The sequence below is a fragment of the Bos mutus genome, chromosome 13 (assembly GCF_027580195.1).
Source record: "Bos mutus isolate GX-2022 chromosome 13, NWIPB_WYAK_1.1, whole genome shotgun sequence".
NCBI classification, from domain to species: domain Eukaryota; kingdom Metazoa; phylum Chordata; class Mammalia; order Artiodactyla; family Bovidae; genus Bos; species Bos mutus.
The window spans coordinates 45,752,855-45,774,352 of NC_091629.1; the positions used below are offsets into that span (position 1 = coordinate 45,752,855).

The following is a 21,498-nucleotide window of genomic DNA, read 5'->3' on the forward strand; positions in this document are numbered from 1 at the left end:
AAAAAACCCACTGGGACTGTCTGACTCAGATCTGCCAACTGGGAACAGGGAAGACAGACTGTCGGCCAGGGAGACAGAAGAGAAGTGGATCCAGGAGCAGACTGACTCCTTCAAAGAAAAGAGAGGGAGTCCTTGGGGAGGACTCCACGGAATTAGGTTGGGGGCGGGGAGAGAGCCCGGCTAATTAAGGCAGTAGGAGATTATGTTTCCGTAGAAGAGCAGCTCACTGGGAATTACCCCTAAATCTATCCATGGTAAACCCAGACAAAATCATGGCTGCTGAAAGAAAGCCCTGTGATGGAAGGCTGAGGGCACTGGAAAAAACCAGGAAGGATGCTCAAGCCTCTAGCCTCAGGACAGATACCTGCTGGGGAAGGGATAACTAACAACTGCACCTTCCGGTAGCCCACACAAAAACCGAGAAAACCCTGCAGGTTCCACTGAAGGCCCCTGAAAAAACCTGGGGTGATTTTCTACCAGAAGCTGAAGGGCTCTGTGGGGCTACTGCGGAAATCAATCCTAGGAAGCCTGGAAAACCCTATGATGGTGATGGAGTTTTAAGGGCAACTTCAAATGTACCTCCAGAAGAACCGAGTGTTTTGAGGGGGAGCCCCTGAGACACTTCTACCTCACTTTGGGACCTGAATGAGATTACTAAAAATTTCCACGTTTGGGGTTTCTAATGGGGTTTCCCCAAGAAAACCGCAGAATTGCCAACAGCTGCTGAGATCTGCAAAGGTCGCTGAGGTGCTTCAGCAAAGCATACATCAGTGCCAATGAAGCCAGAACAGTCAAGAAGAAACCTACAGAAACTAGAAGACCACAGAGCCATGCAGCCTGGGGAAAGGCCAAATGATGTTTTCTTCCCCCACCCCCCAAAAACTGTTCAACAATGTGTTTCCATCAAGCTAAGGGGTTTCCCAGGGACAGTGATCCCAAAATGGCCTGGCCCACCTGGGTCCGACCACCCAACTGTCCACATTCCCATTGGAAAGCCCCAGAAACATTCAATCTCTGCTGTTCTGGTTGAGTACCTCAAGGGCTGGCTTTGTGTCTCAAGAAACTCTGGGGTCAAAGTTCAGTTTTTGGAGCCAGGTAGCCCACTCATTAAAAGAAGTGCCTCCACCATACAATTAGGGCCCAGGAGAGCCTTTGTTCTACATCATTTACTAGAGTCAAGCTATGGCAGGTGGCTATCATTAGTTCACTTTACAGGTGGGAGAGATGAATGGACAAGAGAGACAAACAGGTTCAGCACCTCGCCAGGGGACTCTAGGTAGGCAGTGGTGTGGCTATATAGATGAGGAATTCCAGTCCTTGGGGCATCACCCACAATTAAGCAGACATACTTGGAGTAGGCCATCTTCTCCCTTTATGCACGTAATTCTTACCTGCCGGGAGGGCCAGAGACGGTTTTAACAAAAAATTAACAAGAAGCCCACTCTCACTGGGCAAAATCCTGATACTGACTTGAGTTTTACCAGTGACAGAATCTAGAAGCTGCATACATGCCTCTGGCAGCCTGCTACTGCCAACACAGGTGCTGTTCTTCCTGCAGTTCCTGAACAAGGCCAGCATCACAGACTCAAGTGAACACCTCCACAGGCATGTTTTGCTTGGCCCAACAGCGTCTCTGGCTCACATTATTACTCCTAAGACAATGTGATATGGAGGGGAAGAGATTATAGGCTTTGGAATTAGGCCCACCTGGGGTAAATTCTCACTCAGTCACCTAACTGGCTGAGGAATACTTGGGGCCAGTCATTTAAGCTACCAGGAGCTTCATATATAAACTGAGAATAAACCTACCTATCTTAGAAAGTTATTGTGTGGAGTATATGAAATAGCATGTTATTTCCATGAGATAAAGTACCATATTTGGCTTATAGCCAATACCTAGCACATGCCTGCTTCACAGAAGATGCTCAGTGAATTTTGGCTGCATAAGTAAAAGACCTAATACAATGCCTCATGCATAAGATATACTCCATAAAAGCACATTTCCTTTTCCTTTCCTGCAAGGATGCTAAATTTAGAGCATATCCCAGAGTGGAATGGCCCATAATTCTGACATTCATGGATTCCCCAGGCACAGCCTCCAGGAAGGTTATGAGATGCCACTGCAGCAGCCAGTGTGCAGCTCAAATAGAATGGTCCCTGAGAGGAAGTGGGCGGGTACCTTCTACCCAAAGGATCCCAATGTCACATGTTCTCTATCTCTTGGCCTTGGGAAGAACACGTGCCCAGAAATGGTTCTGACATAACTGGCTCTTCTGCACATATCCTCTCTGTCCACCAAGAGGAAGTAACATATGGTATGCTGTCCAACGGGCTCTGGTAACTCTTGGGCAAAGAGACAGCAGAAGATGGAATGTCAATCCAGTGGTGATCTAATGATCTTGCCCAGTGTTGCTGTGTCGAAGACCTCTTTCCACACGTAACACTGGGTGACTAACAACTCTCTGGTCCAGGTGGCACTCTTAGACACTGGCTGGCAGGCCAGGAACCTCTCCCATGTTGCCTTTTGTTAACAGTTGGCCACAACCCACATGGTATTAGGACCACCAGCCAGAGATAACAGTGAGGGGCAAATGGCCCAAGTCCCTACTTAGGCCTCAGAGGGTGCGTCGGAAACACTGGAATCCTGTCCCTCCTGTAGTAAGTTAAACAAATATTTGCCCCTAAAGAAAATCAAAGCAGGCAGGAATAAGAGAGGTCATCACACAAACCAACAGGAACTATTTAATCATTTATTCCCCCAGGGAGTTCATTTACTGAAAGGCTTTCAAGTCGGGTCAGTCTTAGCCAAAGAAAGACCTCCACCTTTACCTTCCCAGCCCCACCCCGGTCATCTGACCTCTACTCTGCTTTTTATAAGAACTGGCAGTAGGAAGAGTTGATGAAGTTGCAAAGAAATGGGAAATAAGACAGGGGGTGGTGTACCTGGAGGTCCCTTGCTCAGTGGTAAACTGAAGTGGCTGCCACACCCTAGGCCCAGCCTCTGGATAATTGCATTCTCAACATTCCTGAGTCCATGGTGCGTGGCCCTTTCCACCTCAGCTCCTTCAATAGATGACTTATTTTCCACAGCCTGCTCAATTTCTGAAGGACAGAATGAATACCTCTCATAAGCCCTACACCTCCCTGAGGCAGGGAGATAAGCGGGGAGATATGACTGAGTTCACTGCAAAAGAGCAAAAGCTGCTGACAGTGACCACAGGTAAAGAATCCCTCCACACCAGCTCATCCTGACTTGGTGATATCAGGGCAAGGGAATTCTCTTCCCTGGCAAAGGAATGAGGCACGACTCGGGTTCAGAAAGTGTACCTGGATCTGACAATAACTACTAGAGCAAACTTCCTGTCGCTATGCTCACATCAGCTCCAAGATTTACAAGGACTGCAAGGCAAGGAGGGTTGGCCACATTTTTTTAGTGGAAGAACCTGAGGCTCAAGGTAAACTGGCCTGTCCAAGGTCACACACCTAGTTAAGTGACGGGGCTGGGACTCACACCCGTGTCAGTTTGTTTCTGAAGTCTGTCACTGAATCTCAATGTGCCAAGGAGCCCCAAAGACCAGGTTCTTGCATTGCCAGCAAACAGTGCTCAGTGAAGAGGCCCCAGGGCCGTGGCAGAAAAGTGACAAGCATAACAGCTGGAGCTCCCCAACCAACCCAGGCAGTGAGGTGCAAAGTCCCTGGGCTTATGCGTGACACAGCAAGCGCTCCGCAAACTGGCCAACCACACAGAAAAGTCACATACTTTAGAGCCAATAAACATGGGCCATAGGACAAACACAACTGGCCCACTGGCGCAGCTTACAACCTAAAATCAATCCTCAGCCATCCAAGCCAGAGGGATGCAAAGCCAGGCCATGCAAACTCTGAAATAAAGGGAACCTGATTTAGAGGAGGGAAGCCCAGGACAGGATTGACATCTCAAGGGAGTAAGACTGAAGGGGCTGGTGGGTCACTGATACTCACTATCTTCTCCAGGCATTCCACTCATCACCCCCTTAACATCATGAGCCATTATGTCAGGGTGAGGGGTAACCTGTTACCTTTGCATTCTCAAAGGTTTGGGGCCAAATGAACACACAGGCTATGTTATCTTCTGCAGAGAAACTGGAACACAAGTATGACAGAGTAGGGTCACGAGGAAGACAGAATGAAGATGTCTGGTCCTCACAGAACTAGGTTATCTGTATTTCAGAAGTTAATCTCTGTGATACAATGAGGCCAATTATGTCTCCTTAACAAACAATAATAATCACCCAGCACAACAGACACAGGGGGAAAGGTTGTTGGGGATTTGACCAGAAGCCAAGGAAAATGAATATGTAAGGGGCGTGGTTCTTACCCAGCCGCCGTTCTCCTGGATCCAAGGCTCTAGGTGGTCATTCAGGTAAGTGGCCATCCAAGTTGCGATCCGACTCACCAATACCTGCATCTCCTTGTCTACGCTTTCCACGCACAGTGCCCCACCGAAGGAGAAAAAGGCCACAATGCGACCCCAGTTCACCCCGTCCCGGAAGAGTTCATTCACTACCTGTTCAAAGCTCTGATATGCTGTCCCTGGGGTGATGTGGAGCTGGGACGTCAGGTCGCTGAATGCCCGTCGGTACCTCAGTTCAAACTCATCGCCTGCCTCCCTCAGGGCTTGCTTCACCGCTGCCATGGGGATCACTTCCCGGGCATCCGAGCTTCTGCTGTGGCCAGTGGCTCCATTCACAGCAGGGCTATCCGCCAGGTGCCAGGATGCGTTGCCATTGATGGCACTGGGGGTTTCCATATCTGATTCTGTCCCTTCTGGGGCCTCAGTTCTGTTCTCTTCCACATCACTAAACTGACTCCAGCTGTATCCTTTCTGGGAAAGCTTGTAAGAGAGAAAGTCAACCACCAGCTCCCGGTTACTCTGAGACATTTTTATAATAAGGATGGGCTCCGCCAGTCCATTGTCCAAAACACCTGCTCACTCACTGGGTCTGGTCTCTGCTTAGTGGTTCTCTTCGAAGATCCAAAGCCAAGACAAGGTTCTGAAGGGAGAGAAAGAGCTTCAGGGGTAAAAAAATGAATATGCAAGCCATTTACCTACAACATCCCATTCCCCACTCCAGGTACTTGAACTGGGTTCTTTGCCGCTCTTATGAAGATCTGGGTCTAGCTTCCCAGGTACTTCGATGAAGTCAATTTGAAAGCACCAGTGGGCTCTGAATCATCACACTGACCTTTTTTTTCCCCTCCCCTTTTATCCCAGCCACCCCCTTTTCTCTGAAATGTCTTCCTCGAAAAGTCACCCCCATGGGCAGTCTGCCCCCCACCCCCATACCCCCTCACCACCTACATTCAAATCCGTCTCAGGCGACGGCAGGCAGGTGCAGCCCCCGGAAGATCTTTTGTATCATAGGTGGGAGAGGAGGTGGCAGCGGGGATGCCGGTAAGTCAACCGGCCTCGCGGCGGCGGCTGGCAAAAAAAGCAGCTCCGGCTGGAGGGATCATGCGACCCGGCGGACTGAGAGCTCAGGAGGCGACACAGGAATTACGAAGCTCAAGAACCGGCCCCCTCGCTTGCTTCCTCCTCCATCGCCCCGATCGAGGGCGGCCGCTTAGCAGCCGCGGCCTCCTGCCACCCGGGAGCCCAGCCCCCTCGCTCTTGCACGCCCCTTGGCTCTCCGCCTCCTACTGGGAGCTAGGAGAACTCTCTCGGAGGTGGCTGGTGTGAGGTTTAGTTTTTGTTTTTTTTCTATTTCAGTATCAGCCCTGGGTGAGGCTTCCGAAGAAACCCTGAAGGGACTTCTCGATGGGGCTCAAGGTTTCGATGAGAAACAGAGGGAGGGGAACACTGCCTTAGATCTGCGGTCTGAGTTTGGAAAGGCCATCCCCGGGTCTTTCTGGGAGGCTGAAAGCCGGAGACCCCCCAGAAACGCCGCTGGCTTTCTTTGAATTCCCCAAAGGCCCTGGTCGTGGCGGTGGCGGTGGGGGATTGCCGGGTCCTCCATTCCCCGCACGGACACAATGGCCGCCGGCGCCCTGCACAAAGACCCGGCGAGGGTGAGGCGCCGAGCCTCTCCACCGGTCAGAGACAAGGGTCGAGGCCTGCTCGAGAGCCCCCACAGCTGAGACTACGTTTTCCTGGGGACAGGCCCAGGTCGGCTTCTTGGCACCCCCGGGAGGGCTTAGGGGCCCGGGGTTGCACCTTTCTAGAGCCCGGGGTGGGTGGGCTGCGGCCTCGCGGCTTCCTCCGCGCGCTAGGCCGGGTACCCGCCTGGCCACCGCCCCGTTGCTAGGCAACCGCTCTCCCTCAGGGGCGCCCCCTAGACCTTTCTGGGAGGTGGGGTCTCGCCCCCGGCGGCCCGCCCAGGCGTAGCCAATCAATGAGCCCAGGTAGCACGGAAGCAGAACGGCGAGGGCTCCCATTGGGCGCAGCGCCTGCCACGCACAGGAGAGGCGGCGCTCTCACCTGCGAGCCCCGCGAGCCGTGGGGGGCCACATACCCCCTTCATCGGCCAGGTCGTTTCCGGGCGCGAGTGCTCTTCGCGGCCAAGTTCCGCGCTGCGGACCGGGGCCGGCCTACCTGGCTGACGGCTCGCGCTCTCTCTTCCGAACGAGCCGGCCTCAGTTTCCCTGAAGAGGCCGGGGGAACTTGCAAGCTCAGTCACTTCCGGTGCCGCGGCAGCGCGCGCGAGCCCGAGACGCAGAGGGAGTGCGCGCCTGGAGGACTGGCGTCAAGAACTGGGCGAGAGCGCCCCCTGGCGATAGATCTGAGGATTCCGGACACACAAGGGAAACATTCACATTTCCATTCATTCTTTTGGTCAGTTTAATCCACCGATCAGTTTGTATATCGAAAAAGTGTTGCCTTGTGGCTAAGAACCTTGTGTTTGGGATTCTAGTCTTGCCAATTTGGCAAGTTACTCAACTGCTGCGCGCCTCAGTTATCCTTAACTCTAAAAATAGAGTAAAAACCAGCCTCCCTCCTTGAGTTATTGTGGTGATTTTAGAGTTATTTGTGAAGTCCATAGTCTTTGCTGCATAAATACATTCGGCAAATATTTATTGTTTGGGTTGCTGAAAATAGACTTAGGAACAAGACAAGACATGACCCATGCTTTCATAGAGACTAAAACCCTTGAGATGGAGAGAGATAGTAAATAACTGAGCCGGGCTCCTCCGTTCATGGGATTTTCCAGGCAAGAGTACTGGAGTGGGGTGCTATTGCCTTCTCCGACTGAGAAAACAAGGTAATTTCAAATAGTGACTATGGCTCTGAAGAAAACAAATCAGGGTATTTTCATAAAGAGGGTGAAGGAATAGGTGGTCCATTAAAATGGACCAGTGAGGGAAACAGACATTTTTTTAAACGGTTTTTTTAATTGTTTGTGTAGGGTGCCAGAGATGGCCTCTTTGAAGAAATGACATAGAACCCAAGACCAGAAGTGTAAGAATATGCCAACCCGTTGAAAGAGTGTAGAGAACATCAGACTTAGCAGAGGAAATGGCTTGTACAACGTGTCCTGAGGGAGGAAGCTTCTGGCATGTCCCAGAAACTGAAGGAAAAGCACTGTGACTGAGGGAGGGCAAATGCTATGTGAAAGGATGTTGAGAAGTTGACTGTGGGAATGAGTTGGAATTGATTCTAAACATTGAAAAGTTTTATTTTGTGGTAATTTAGTTGATTGAAAATAGAATATTAAAATATACCGAAGAGCATAGAAAGTCCTCTTCCCGCTCCTGCTTTCTAATCCCTGATTCCCCTCACAGAGATCATCACAATTAATTAATTAATTTTTCTGCTGACTGTGTGACATGTGGGATCTTAGTTCCCCAACCAGGGGTTGAACCCATGCTCCGTGCAATGGGAGCACAGAGTCTTAACCACTGGACCATCAGGCAAGTCTCAGAGATCATCACTCTTAAGCCTTTCTTCTGGAGTCTTTCAGAGACAGTCACTGTATTCACAAGCAAATGTATACGTAAAAATGTTTTACACAACTGGTAACTTGCTATAAACACTTCTACATCTTGCTTTTTTTTGCTGAGCGCTATGTTTTCAGTCTACCCTGATTTTTTGTTTTATTTCTTAAATATTTAAGTATAATTGATTTACTATGTTGTGTTAATTTCAGATGTACAGCAAAAAAAAAAGTTATACATATATCCATTCTTTTTTGGATTCTTTTCCCATATAACTCTCCCTTAATTTTTTAAATTAACACACAACTTCATAAAAATATGGGCTTCCCTGGTGACTCAGACGGTAAGGAATCCACCTGCAATGCAGAAGATCCAGGTTCGATCTCTGGATAGGGAAGAGTCCTTGGGGAAGGGAATGGCTACTGACTCCAATATTCTTGCCTGGAGAAGTCCATGGACAGTGGGCTATAGTCCATGGGGTCGTGAAGAGTAGGACACTAACACTTTATAAAGATATGCCGTAATGCACTTGCCCAATCCCCTATTTAGGGACAATTAGGTAGTTTCCAGTCTTATCTTATTATAAATAAAGGTATAACTTGTTCATTGGTTATTTTGCATATGTGGGAGTTTATCTGTTAAGTAAATTCCTGGAAGTGGAATTGCCGGTAACTGAATATATGAATTTGTTTTTGTTTTGTTTTAATGGATATTGGCAACATGCTCTACATAGCAGCTGCACCAGTTGGTCCCCACCATTAAAGCATGAGACTGATTATTGCCTCACATCCTGAGCTACACAGAGTGTTATCAAACTTTTTTATCTTCACCAATCTGATAGGTAAAAACTGAGAGGCACTTTTATTTTTCATTTCTTTTTATTGAGTGAAGTTGAGCAATTTTTCATATTTATATGAGACTTTTTGGGGGGTGAGGTTTTGTTCTGATGAATTCTCTGTTTATTTTGCTCGCCCTTTTTTTCAGTTGGTATTTCTGTTGAACTTTTTTCTCATTGATTTGTAGAATGTTTATCCTTTTTTTTTCTCCCCTACATATAAGTTATCAATAGTTTCCCAACGTATTATTTATTGCCATGGGAAAACTTTTATTTTCTATATAATTAAATGTATGAGTCTTTTCCTTTGTGGTTTCCAGGTTCTATGTCATTCTTATGAAGATTTTTTCCAGCTTGATACTCTAAAAATAATTCTCTGTTTTCTTCTACTTGGTTTCATATTTTACATTTCAATCTTTGTTCCATCATAAATTCCCTTCAGTGTAAGATGTGAGGCAGGAATCCATAAATTTTTTTCCAAATAACTATCCAGTTACCCCAGTATCATTATCTTTTCCCAACTCACCTGAAATATCTCATTACCATTGTCTATATTCCCAAGTGTATTTGTGTCAATTTCTGAACTTTTCATTATGTTCCAGGGAAAGGTTTTAAACTGGCACAGGACATGATCTGATTTCCTTTATTAAAACTTGTGATGTCACAATCATTTCAACGTGGAAACTTTTGTTCTGAAGGTCTACGATGGGCTTTGGGAGCCCAGCAGAGGGCAGAGTAGCTGAGGGGCATTTTAGGTGGAAGGTGCTGCCTGAGCAGAGGTGTGGAGTGTTAACAAGAGGATGCAGATGTGTCTTAGAAATAAACCAAGATGACTGAGAGGAAGTGGTGGCAGAGGAAGCAATGCAAATGTGTTTCCGAGGGTGCTGGACACTAAATAGGCACTGGAGGAGCCAGCCATCCTTTTTGAACAGAAAGGCATGAAGAGATTTATATTTGGGGAAGATAGAGCATTTGGGGAAGGGAACTTTGCCAAAATTTATTAAGATCCTTAAAAATGGTTCTGGAGGGACTTCGCTGGTGGTCCAGTAGTTAAGACTCCACACTTCCAATGTAGGGGGTGAGGGTTCAATATTTGGTTAGGGAACAAGAAACTGAGATCCCACACGCTGCATGACATGATCAAAAAAAAAAAAAAAGACTCTGGAAAGATCATTGAAAAATAATCTTTGATTGGAATTGAATTTAAGAAAAAACATGAAGTGCAACCAAAGTTTATCCACGGAAATATTTATACAATGTTATAACACAGGATAGAAAAAACTGAGAAGTTCAGTAAAAAGAGTGATGCTTTAAATAGATTAAGTTCACACCATACTTCATGATGTGGAAAAATATTCAAACCATAGAAGTTTGAAAAAAGGTTACAAAGCTATTCTGAGAATTATTCTAATTTATTTAAAAATGTACATTACATGCAACATATAGTAGAAAAGATTATACCAGCATGCAAAAAGGTGGTTATTGCTACATAGTCAAATTATGGATAATTTGATTTTCTTTTTTATACTTTTTGTATTATCTAAACATGACTATATTTTGTAAAGTTGAGAAATACTGTTTATAAAAACATGTTTGCTGAGATTTAGATGATGAGATGCTTATGGTATAATGTTAAATGAAGATAAAGATACACAAAATTAGATTTGTGACATCTCAACTCTAAATACCATACATAAGAAAAAAGGCTGGGAAGTCAATATGATAAAGACAAAAGAAAAATGGAGAAAGCCCTTGTGCAGACACTAAAGAGGAACAGAAACGAGTGGCCAATAAACCACAGAGACTGAGGTAGATGCTCAACCCCAATAGTTATCAGGGAAAATGCAGATGAAAACCTCAGTGAGATACCATTTCACATTCATCAGATTGGCAAATCTGAAATTCCATCAGATTGGCAAATGAGAAAATCTGTCTTCTTTTTGGTCTATGATTGTTCAGATCAGATCAGATCAGATCAGTCGCTCAGTCATGTCCGACTCTTTGCAACCGCATGAATCGCAGCACACCAGGCCTCCCTGTCCATCACCAACTCCTGGAGTTCACTGAGACTCACGTCCATCGAGTCAGTGATGCCATCCAGCCATCTCATCCTCTGTCGTCCCCTTCTCCTCCTGCCCCCAATCCCTCCCAGCATCAGAGTCTTTTCCAATGAGTCAACTCTTCGCATGAGGTGGCCAAAGTACTGGAGTTTCAGCTTCAGCATCATTCCTTCCAAAGAAATCCCAGGGCTGATGGTCCTTCAGAATGGACTGGTTGGATCTCCTTGCAGTCCAAGGGACTCTCAAGAGTCTTCTCCAACACCAGTTCTTATTTTTGGTGTTTTCATGAGAGTCAGTGAGTTCAAGTCCTTCTAATTTGCCATCTTGTTTCCTCCCTCCAGATTATTTTAATGATGTCCTAAATTTTGGTAAATATCTTGCCTTTGACTGACTTCTAGAGCTCCTTTCAATCAACTCTCAGAAAGCAAACCATCAATCCAGTGCAGGAACTGGAGGGAATGGTGCTGCCTGCTTGCCAGCATCTCCCTCACCTTGGCAGAGGAAAATTGGATAAAATCAAGTATGGTTCAGGAATATGGAAGGAATATGGTTCAGGAATATTTTTGAATATTCCATTCAAGAATATGGAATAGAGACTTCCCTGGTGGTCCAGTGGTAAAGAATCCGCCTGCCAATGCAGGGGACATCAGTTCGATCCCTGGTCTGGGAAGATTCCACATGCCATGGGGCAGCTATGCTTGTGTGCCACAACTAATGAAGCCGGTGTGCCTAGAACCTGTATTCTGCAACAAGAGAAGCCACCACAATGAGAAGCCCATGCACCTCTACTAGAGAGTAGCCCCTGCTCGCTCCAACTAGAGAAAGGCTGCACAGCAACAAAGACCCAGCACAGTCAAAAATAAATAAAAAAGTAATCTAAAAAAAAAAAGAATACAGAATAACTTTGGGAAAAAAATTTATTGTTACAGAGTAGAATTGAAGATGCCACAACATATGACCCAGCAATTCTATTTTTTTATATATGTTCTAAAATAACTCTTAACACATGTGTGACATGCAGGTATAAGGATGTTTCTAGCAGTACTACTTGTTATAGCAAAAATATGGAAACTATCCAGTTGTTCATTATAGCAGACAATTAACAAAATAGTAGTATGTTTATGGGCTTCCCAGGTGGCGCTAGTGGTAAAGAACCTGCCTGCCAGTGCAGGAGACGTAAGAGATGCATGCTGCTGCTGCTGCTAAGTCGCTTCAGTCGTGTCCAACTCTGGGTGACCCCATAGACGGCAGCCCACCAGGCCCCCCTGTCCCTGGGATTCTCCAGGCTAGAACACTGGAGTGGGTTGCCATTTCCTCCTCCAATGCATAAAAGTGAAAAGTAAAAGTGAAGTCGCTCAGTCCTGTCCGACTCTGTGCGACCCCATAGACGGCAGCCCACCAGGCTCCTCCACCCATGGGATTTTCCAGGCAAGAGTACTGGAGTGGGGTGCCATTGCCTTCTCTGAAGAGATGCATAAGCATATATAATTTTTGTAATTTAGAAAGTTTTTTTTAAAATAGAAAAAGTCTCCAATATTAAAGCCTTGACCTAGGCCAGGGTCCACTGCAAATGCACAGGATGGAATTTCAAGTGATTTCCCTTTTCCAACTTCGAGAAGAATACAAAAGTGAAAGTGAAGTGAAAGTCGCTCAGTTTTGTCCAACTCTTTGCGACCTCATGGACTATCCAGGCCAGAATACTGGAGTGGGTAGCCTTTCCCTTCTTCAGGGGATCTTCTCAACCCAGGGATCGAACCCAGGTCTCCCACATCACAGGCAGATTCTTTACCAGCTGAGCCACAAGGGAAGTGAAGAATACAAAGGCACCACTCATTTTCCTCTGTCTCTGAATTTGCCTAGTCTGGAAATTTCATATGGATGGAATTATACAGTATTTGTCCTTTTGAGTCTGGCTTCTTTTATTTAGTATAATGTTTCTGGTTCATCTATTTTGTTGTATATATCAGTATTTTATTCCTTTTATTAAAGAATACTATGCCACTGTATGGATTTACCACATTTTATTTATCCATTCATCAGTTGATGGATGCTTGGTTGTTTCCTATAGTTCATCGCTTTTAATTACTGTGTGCTAATTTATTTGCTGTGTGCCAAGGTGTCATCCCTTGTGGCTCAGATGGTAAATCCCCAAGTAACGTGGGAAATCCAGGTTCGATCCCTGGGTAGGGAAGATCCCCTGGAGAAGGGAATGGCTACCCACTCCAGTATTCTTGACTGGAAAATTCCATGGACAGAGGAGCCTGGTGGGCTACAGTCCATGGGATCACAGAGAGTCATACTCGATCGAGTGACTAACGCACAAAGTGTCTTCATGGATCACAGCCTTGTCATGGTGAAGGGGCTTGTGTAACTCGAAGTTATAATCCATGGTGTGCAGGGCCACCCAAGATGGGCTGACTCAACAGACATGAATTTGAGCAAACTCCAGGAGACAGTGGAGGATAGAGGAGCCTGGTGGACTACAGTCCATGGGGTTGAAAAGAGTCAGACACAACTTAGCAGCTGAACAATAACAACAAGGTATCTGTAATTCTTCCTCCAGAATGGATTCCACATCAGCCAGGAAGAGACCAGGACACCCACAGAGCTCCGTGTTTGGTTGGATGGGAACTGTAGAAGACAGATCCTTTTGATGACTGTCACCAATGGCTCACACTTGCAAACTTCTCCAGGGGGTGTCACTGGGTGATCACAACCAACTCGCCTACAGGTGTCTGAGGGTTATGCCGCCACCTAGAGCCAGTGACTAGCTGTTGTTTATTCTTGAAGTAGGTGGTCTCCACTGAGCTGAAAGGCAGGTCTGGATTTCTAGCCTGGTGACCACCGGTTGGATGGTGGAGGGAGTGACAGACATGGAATGAAGAAGATTTGGAAGGGGTAGGAGTAAAAGTTGGGTCTTTCCTTCTCACTTTTTAAATACAGAGCTTGGCTTCCTGCACTTCTCCTTTGCAGACATCTTTCCTCTTCCATTATAAGAAATAATAAACTCAAAGTACACAAATATTAATAATACATGGATATATTCTTTTTAACCAATTAAAGATAAATCTCCAATTATTGTTTCTATCCATGTGTCCTGTTTAGTTCCTTCCCTCTGAAGTTCCCACTCTCTGAGTCTCAATTTCCTCAATCTATAAAATGGAAATACAACATCACTTACATTACAGGGTTATTGTTAGGATGAAATGAGTTATGCGCAAAGTACTTCAAAGAGTGCTTGGTATGTGGTAAGTGCCAGGTAAGTGCTAGCTGTTATTACTTCTTCACACCTGTGGGAAAAGTGTTGCACTGTTTTGCATATTAAAAAAATAATGATCAATTATACTACAATAAAAAAAATACTTAAGGTCCAGAAAAAAAAAAAACATAATGGTTTCATAATGAAAAAACAAACCCACAATCAGCACTTTGTGTTTTAACTCAATAATGTGCTTCAAAGATAGCTCCCTATTGGTCCAGATCTATCGAACTCTTTTTGAACTGATGCTTAGTGTTCCATCTTATAGACAGTTTACTGAAACAGCCCCCCTACTAATGGACAGTTAGGGAGTTTCCAATTTCTCACAACTACAATGCAACAGCCTACTAATTGATATCCCTATTTCTACTCTCGTTCCCCATCCCCCTGTTTTCAGCATAGTAGCCAGAGTTATCCCATTAGAAGTAGAGAGTAAATCAATGCTCAAAACCCTCCCAGGACTCCCACCTTATTCAGAGTAAAAATGAATTTCCTTACTAAGGCCCACTTGATCTACATCCTGCCTGGGAATATCTCTGGCCTCATTTCCTGAAACTCTCCTCCTTTCTGTTTGATCCAGCCACCCTGTGTGTGTGTTAGTCGCTTAATCCTGTCTGACTCTTTTTGACCCATGGACTGTAGCCTGCCAGGATCCTCTATCCATGGAATTCTCCAGGCAAGAATACTGGAGTGGATTGCCATTCCCTTCACCACCAACCACCCTGACTTCCTAGCTATTTCTAAAACATTCCTCTCTGCTCCTGCCTTTGCACTGGCTGTTCCTTCTGCCTAGAACACTCTTCCTTAAGATATCTGCATAACTTACTCCTCCTTCTTCAAGTCTTCATCCAAATGTCCCTGAACTACCCTATTTATATTTACCCTTTTACATGGATAAGGCCAAAACAGTCATGACTGAAATTATGGATGAAGCTAACCGGATGTATCTGTGTTTCTTTCAGGTCTAAAATTCTTTGGTGATTTCAGACCTTGATGTCTCCTATTCATAAATAATGGGAACTTGAGACCCATCATACCATATTAATGGATGCAGAAGGACTCTCTGGGGCCAGGCTTACCTCTTGTTAATTTGGGAGGACTTGGGAAGTTCTTGCACACAGCCTTCTGGCATTGGTTCATTCATTCACTGAGCACTTTCTGCCTAGTAGGCCCTGAACACAGCACAGCTTTGATACCCCTTCTCTTCTAATATAAAACAAGCACATTTACCTTCCCTGCCCATGGCCCTGCATGTACCTGGAGGTCAGTGAACTGCCAAAGCCTAGGCAAGCCCTGTCCTCCCTTTGTCTCTGTCCAGCCCTCTGTTTCTCCTCTTCTTTTCATCTACCCTTAGGGGCCTGGTGAGCAGACAGCTTTGCATTTATTCACCTATTATGAGATATCATTTATATTATGAGATCTCATTTATGAGATACTTATTTATTTACCTTGTTTAGTGTCTGTCTTCTCCACTAGTATGTCAGCTCCCTGAAGACAGAGATTTTTGTCTGTCTTTTCACTACTGCATCCCCTCACTTAGCATAGCGACTGACACATAGTAGGCGCTCCATAAATGTTGCAGAGACTGTGTCTTCATGTGAAAGATGATAAGTGTGTCTCTTGGAACTAAATCTAGAAATAGAAGTTCTAGGTTGCAGGGCACACATGTTTGACATTTTAAATAGATGTTGCCAAGTTGCCCTTTAAAACAGCTGAGCCCATCCATTCGCCCATCTTCTGAGTTACCTTGTAAATTATTGATATCATCACACTTTTAATTTTGGTCAATCTGATAGGTGAAAGACAATACTTGTTTGTTTCATTAAACTTAAAATTAAATTTCAGCATTACTGCTGAGACCAAGCATCTTTTCATGTCTTAATGGCCAGTTTTGTTACTTCTTCTACGAATTGCCTTCCCTCCCACTCCCACGCCTATGGAACTTTTGTCCTCTTATCACTGATTCTTGCTGCTGCTAAGTCGCTTCAGTCGTGTCCAACTCTGTGTGACCCCAGAGACGGCAGCCCACCAGGCTCCCAGGTCCCTGGGATTCTCCAGGCAAGAACACTGGAGTGGGTTGCCATTTCCTTCTCCAATGCATAAAAGTGAAAAGTGAAAGTGAAGTCGCTCAGGCGTGTCCGTCTCTTAGCGACCCCATGGACTTCAGCCTACCAGGCTCCTCCATCCATGGGATTTTCCAGGCAAGAGTACTGGAGTGGGGTGCCATTGCCTTCTCCTATCACTGATTCTTAGGAGGGTTTTTGTTGTTGTTGTTTGCATTTTGTTAGATGTTTTGGAAATATTTGATTTTGTTGTTTTTCTTTTTTAAAAATAATTTTATTATTTATTTATTTATGGCTGTGTTGGGTCTTCATTGCTACTCTCTAGTTGTGGTGCAAGGGCTTCTCGCTGTGGTGGCCTCTCTGGTTGCAGAACAGGGGGCTTTAGAGCTCATGAGCTCAGTGGGGTTTGTTGCCTTGAGGCATGTGGGATCTTAGTTCCTGGACCAGGGATTGAACTGGCGTCCTGTACACTGGCAGGTGGATTCTTAACCACGAGACCAGGAGGGAAGTCCCTGTTTGTTTTTCTTTTGTCAAACAGAATTTTAAAGTTTTGATTTGGTCAGTCTTTTCCTTTGTGTCTCAGTTTTTTTCTTTTATCTTACTTTAAAATTTCCTATATGATGTCATATTTTTAGCTGTAAAAATTTTAATTATTTTATATCTTTAGGGTTTTAATTCATCTGAAATTTGTTTTGTAAATAGTACTGGATAAAAATCTAACATAATATTTTCCCCAAATGAAAAGCAAATGTCCCAAATCCATTATTTGTTCCATTTGATTTGAAATTCTACTCAGCATTTACTAAATTCTGATATCCATGGGTCTGTGTCTGCACTCTTAAATTCTTCTACTGATCTTTTGCTGTTGTTAACAAAATTTCTATGCCAGTATCCTACTTTAAAAAACTGTGGAAAATTTCAAATGCATTTATGTTTGAATATGTATATACGTGGGCTTCCCAGGTGGTGCTAGTGGTAAAGAACTCTCCCACCAACGCAGGAGACATAAGAGATGCAACTTTGACCCCCGGGTCAGGAAGATCCCCTGGAGGAGGGCATGGCAACCCACTCCAGTGTTCTTAACTTGGAAATTCCCATGGAGAGAGGGGCCTGGTGGGCTATAGTTCATTGGGTCGCAAAGAATCAGGCACGAAGTGACTTGGCACGCATGCATGCATGTATATATGTATCATGAACCTGTCAGTCAGGTTTTTTAAAAATGTTTTACTTATTTATTTGGCTGCACTAGGTCTTAGTTGGGGCAAATGGGATCTTTGATCTTCATTGCAGCATGCGGCATCTTTAGTTGCAGCATGTGGGATCTAGTTCCCTTACCAGGAATTGAACTGGGATCCCTGCATTGGGAGCATGGAGTCTTCAGCCACTGGACCACTAGGGAAAACCTCCTGTTACTCAGTTTTAACAATTATCAATTTGTGGCTAACCTTGTTTCAGCTATATTCCCATCTTCTCTTCTTGGCATACTCCAGATTATTTTGAAGCAAATTCTAGAGTTATTTCATCCTTACCCTTTCTATTTGTATCTCTAGAAATAAGGAATATTGAAAAACAAAAACAAACCAAAAAACTCTACTCTTGCTGTATTTTTTTGCTTTTTTTTTTTTTTCTGTTTATTTTTTGAAAAAACTAGATCTTTTGTTTTCTTGTTGTCTAGTTGTCCCAACTGGATTTTGCTGATTGTATCCTCATGGAATCAATTAATGATACTTTAAAAATTATAATTTTGTAATATGTTAATATTTATGAGATCTGGTATGGCAATTCCCCCTATTATTTTTCAAAATTCAGATGCCAATTCTTCTATTTTTTTCTTCCATGTGAATTTTAAAGTCAATTTGGCAAATTCCATGACAAACATGTATTGGATTTTCATTAGAATTGTATTTAACTGTTAATATGGAGAATTTACAGTATTAGATCGCACCATTCATTAATAACATATATGAAAGCGTGAGTCACCCAGTCACATCTGACTCTTTGCAACCCCATGGACTGTAGCCCACCAGGCTCCTCTGTCCATGGTATTCTCCAGGCAAGAATACTGGAGTAGGCAGACATTCCCTTTTCCAGGAGATCTTTCCAACTCAAGGATCGAACCCAGGTCTCCTGTACTGCAGGCAGATTCTGTACAGCCTGAGTCACCAGGGACACCCAAGCCTTATTTAATTATTTTTATAGTTATTCAACAAAGTTTCAGTTTTAAAATTTCCTGTAAAAGTTTTAGGCTTATTTGTTAAAACTTTTGTAGCTTTTTAAAATTATGAACACTGATCTTTTAAAAAAAATTTTATGTATTTTTACTAAGCATAATTTACATATAGTAAAATACACAAATCTTAAAGGTACAACTTACCAAATTTTACCTATTATACATCAGTGTAACCATCAGATCCAGATATGGAACATCTGTATCACTCCAGAAAGTTCCTCAGATTTGTGTCCTTTTGAAGAAAAAGTTAGTTTATCCCCATTCCAAACTGAAGATTATACAAAATCCAATATATTAAAAAAACATATTTAAAAAAAAGAAATTTCTCAGGTTGAGAAGAGGACCCCTCCTCCCACCCGCCCCGCTCCCTACTTGTGCAGAACCCTGAGGGGTGTTGGAGGCCAAGTTTGATAATCCATTCTTCTCCACAACCCCCTCAAAACATATTTTAAAAAATATGTGTTTATATTCACATGAATATTTTGAGGGTGCATGGAATTCTAGACCCAAGCTATCCAATACAGTATTTAAATGCAAATTAGTTAAGTTTAAATAAAATTATATGTTCCCTTCTGCAGTTGCCTTTTCCACATTTTGAATGTTCACTAGCCATGTGGTGTCACTGTGTTGGCCCACACAGGGTAGAAGAGTTCCATTACCACAGAAAGTTCTATGGGGCAGCACTGATCCAGAGAATTCATTAGCCGCAAAAGCATCCATGACCAGAAAATGTTGAGACACTAGGTCAAGTCAGTGAAACTTTTCTTTAAGGAGCCAGAAATTTCTCTGGAGAGCCCAAAGCTCATGGTTGTGACAGAGGCTATGGTCTGCCATGAGTAATCTTTTTGCTCCAAAAGTCCAGCCCTAAAAGCCGTTAAAATATATCCAGATTTTATGCTTTAGTGACCATCTCCTCCCTTTTTTCTTAGAGAGGGACATCTGAATTCTAATAATATTTGCCATGAGAAAGGTGTTCTTGGCGCCCCAGAGCCTCTGTGCTCAGTGTGAGGCGCAGTGTGAAGTCGGAAGGTGTTGCAGTGACATTGTCCTTTGGTGTGTGGTCGTTCTAGGTGGGCGAGGGGCTCCTGGAAAACGCACCGGGCTCTTGTTGCAGACGGAGAATATCCAGGAGGGCGCAGACGACTTGAAGGAGAAGTAACACGCTGCAACAGAGTGGACATCCCTCTGCACCTAGGATTCCTGGGCCACTCGGGTAACGTGGCGCCAGAATCTGCAGCAGGCATCTCAGCCTCACAGAATGCTGGGTGGAATAACAGGGGTCCTGGGAGAATCTAGAGCCAAGACCATCCGGCTCAAACCCTTCTTGTCAACACAAATAGGTCCCGAGGCCTGAGATTTTGTTAGTGTCACTTGGTTTAGAGCAGGGGTCTCAAAACTCAGTGGGCATCAGTATCACCTGAGGGGCTGATAGAAAACACAGATTGCTGTGCCCACTCTCAGAGTTTCTGATTCAATAAGTCTCACGTGGGACCTAAAATTTACATTTCTAACAAGTTTCCAACTATACTGATCATCTAGTTCTTTGAGAACTACTGGTTTGGAGTAATGCTTCTCAATCCCGGCTGCATATGAGAATTGCCTGGGCACTTGAAAGTGCCACAGACTAAAACAAAATTCCGAGGGGGGTGTGTGTGGGGTGAAGGTTGATCTTTTTGTTCTTGTTGCTGCTATTACCTCCTAAGTGATTATTGATGATAAATAGGACTAGATGTTCTTAATGCAAATCCCATCTTCTCCACTTAAAAAAAAACGTGATTTCAAACAAGTTTACTCAACTTCTCTAAGCCTTTGTTTTCTCTTCTACAATACGAGGGTAATACAACCAAGGATGTTGGAATTAAAGGAGAAAAGAACAATCCTCTAAAAACCGTGGCTTCAGGCACTAACATCCGGGCGTGGACTTGGATGAAAAGTTTGAGAGACTCCACAGTTGGCAAAGAATCTAAGGGCCAGTCTATGCCGCATTGCAGGGAGCGTGCTAAGTCGCTTCAGTCGTGTCCTACTCTTTGCGACCTATGGACGTTAGCCCTCCAGGCTCCTCTGTCCATGGGATTCTCCAGCAAGACTACTGGAGTGGGTTGCCAAGCTCTCTTCAAGGAAGGAAAGAAAAAAAAAAAAGGAAGGGAAAAAAAAGAAAGAAAGGAAAGGACGTGTCCGACTCTTACTGTAGCCTATCAGGCTCCTCCATCTATGGGATTTTCCAGGCAAGAGTGCTGGAGTGGATTGCCATTTCCTTATCCGGGGGATGTTCCCGACCCAGGAATCAAATCCGGGTTTCCCGCATTGCGGGCAGACGTTTTACCGTTTGAGCCACCAGGGAAGCCTCTTCAAGAGGATCTTTCCAACCCAGAGATCGAACCCGTGTCTCTTCTGTCTCCCGCATCTGCAGGGGGATTTTTAACCACCTATCCCAAATAGTTTGTAGCGGAGCATTCTGGGCTTTGTAGTAACTTCGTTCGTCGAGTTGTTGCAACCGGCTCTCGCAGTTACACTACATTTCCCAGAAGCCTTCGGGGCCGGTTGTTTGCTTGTCCCTCACCCTGACTTCCGGCGTCGCCAGGATCTAAGGGGCCAATCGGAAGGCTGGGATTGCCGGTTCCCGGCACGCTGATTGGTGCATTTGTGCAGAGTCTGCGTTCAAATTTTTCAACGGTACTGAATGAGTCCCGCGGCGGGTTTTCGCGGCGGTCGGTTGACAGCGCTGGGCTGAGGTGAGCAGTGAGGAGGGAAGAGGAGCAATTGGGGCGCCCGGCGGTCTTCACCCTAATTTCAAGCGACTGGAGGTCTCCGCGTGGAGGGCGCAGCTCCTGGGACGTGTACTGCGGGGGTGCCGCCCTGACCCGCGGTGCAGGAGCGGAGCTTCCGGCCTCCCTTCCCTTCGCGACAGGATTTCCCCGTGAAGTTCGGCGGACCGGGTCTAGCAGGCTGTGTTAGCAGGTAGAGGCGGAGGCCAGCGTGGGAAATGGAGGAATTAGGGCGAGGCTGTGGGCTAAGGGTAATGACAATTATATTATTACCCAGCACACAGGCAATTAGAGTTTACTGGACTCAGCACTGTGTGTTTTTTCATTTAATTTTCTTCCCAAGCCAGTGAAGTCGGTGCTAGTCTTAGCACTCTT

At 45.0% G+C, this 21,498-nt stretch overlaps 2 protein-coding genes across 13 annotated transcripts in view; one reads left to right on the top strand and one right to left on the bottom strand.

Annotated features, from left to right (window-relative positions):
* BCL2L1 (BCL2 like 1) overlaps positions 1–6,662 on the bottom strand; it is a 51,255-nt gene extending 44,593 nt beyond the window's left edge. Inside the window, exons 1-2 of one of the 4 annotated variants that reach the window (XM_070381543.1) lie at positions 6,572–6,662; positions 4,358–5,033 (exon numbers count right to left, since the gene is read on the bottom strand). In XM_070381543.1, coding sequence (XP_070237644.1) covers positions 4,358–4,921 — 564 coding nt within the window. In that variant the 5' untranslated portion in view covers positions 4,922–5,033; positions 6,572–6,662. Of the gene's footprint in view, positions 1–4,357; positions 5,052–5,341; positions 6,181–6,457 lie in introns of those variants that run through there. The other 3 variants (XM_005887913.3, XM_070381542.1, XM_005887914.3) reach the window with 3 other exon arrangements.
* Positions 6,663–20,714: 14,052 nt separating this feature from the next.
* The window catches only part of TPX2 (TPX2 microtubule nucleation factor), a 57,820-nt gene continuing 57,036 nt past the window's right edge, over positions 20,715–21,498 (top strand). For 3 of the 9 annotated variants that reach the window (XM_070381548.1, XM_005887911.3, XM_070381546.1), the window contains exon 1: positions 20,718–21,316. The gene's annotated coding sequence lies outside the window, so the exon portion shown is untranslated. Of the gene's footprint in view, positions 21,317–21,498 lie in introns of all 9 variants that reach the window. The other 6 variants (XM_070381550.1, XM_070381551.1, XM_070381545.1 and 3 more) reach the window with 4 other exon arrangements.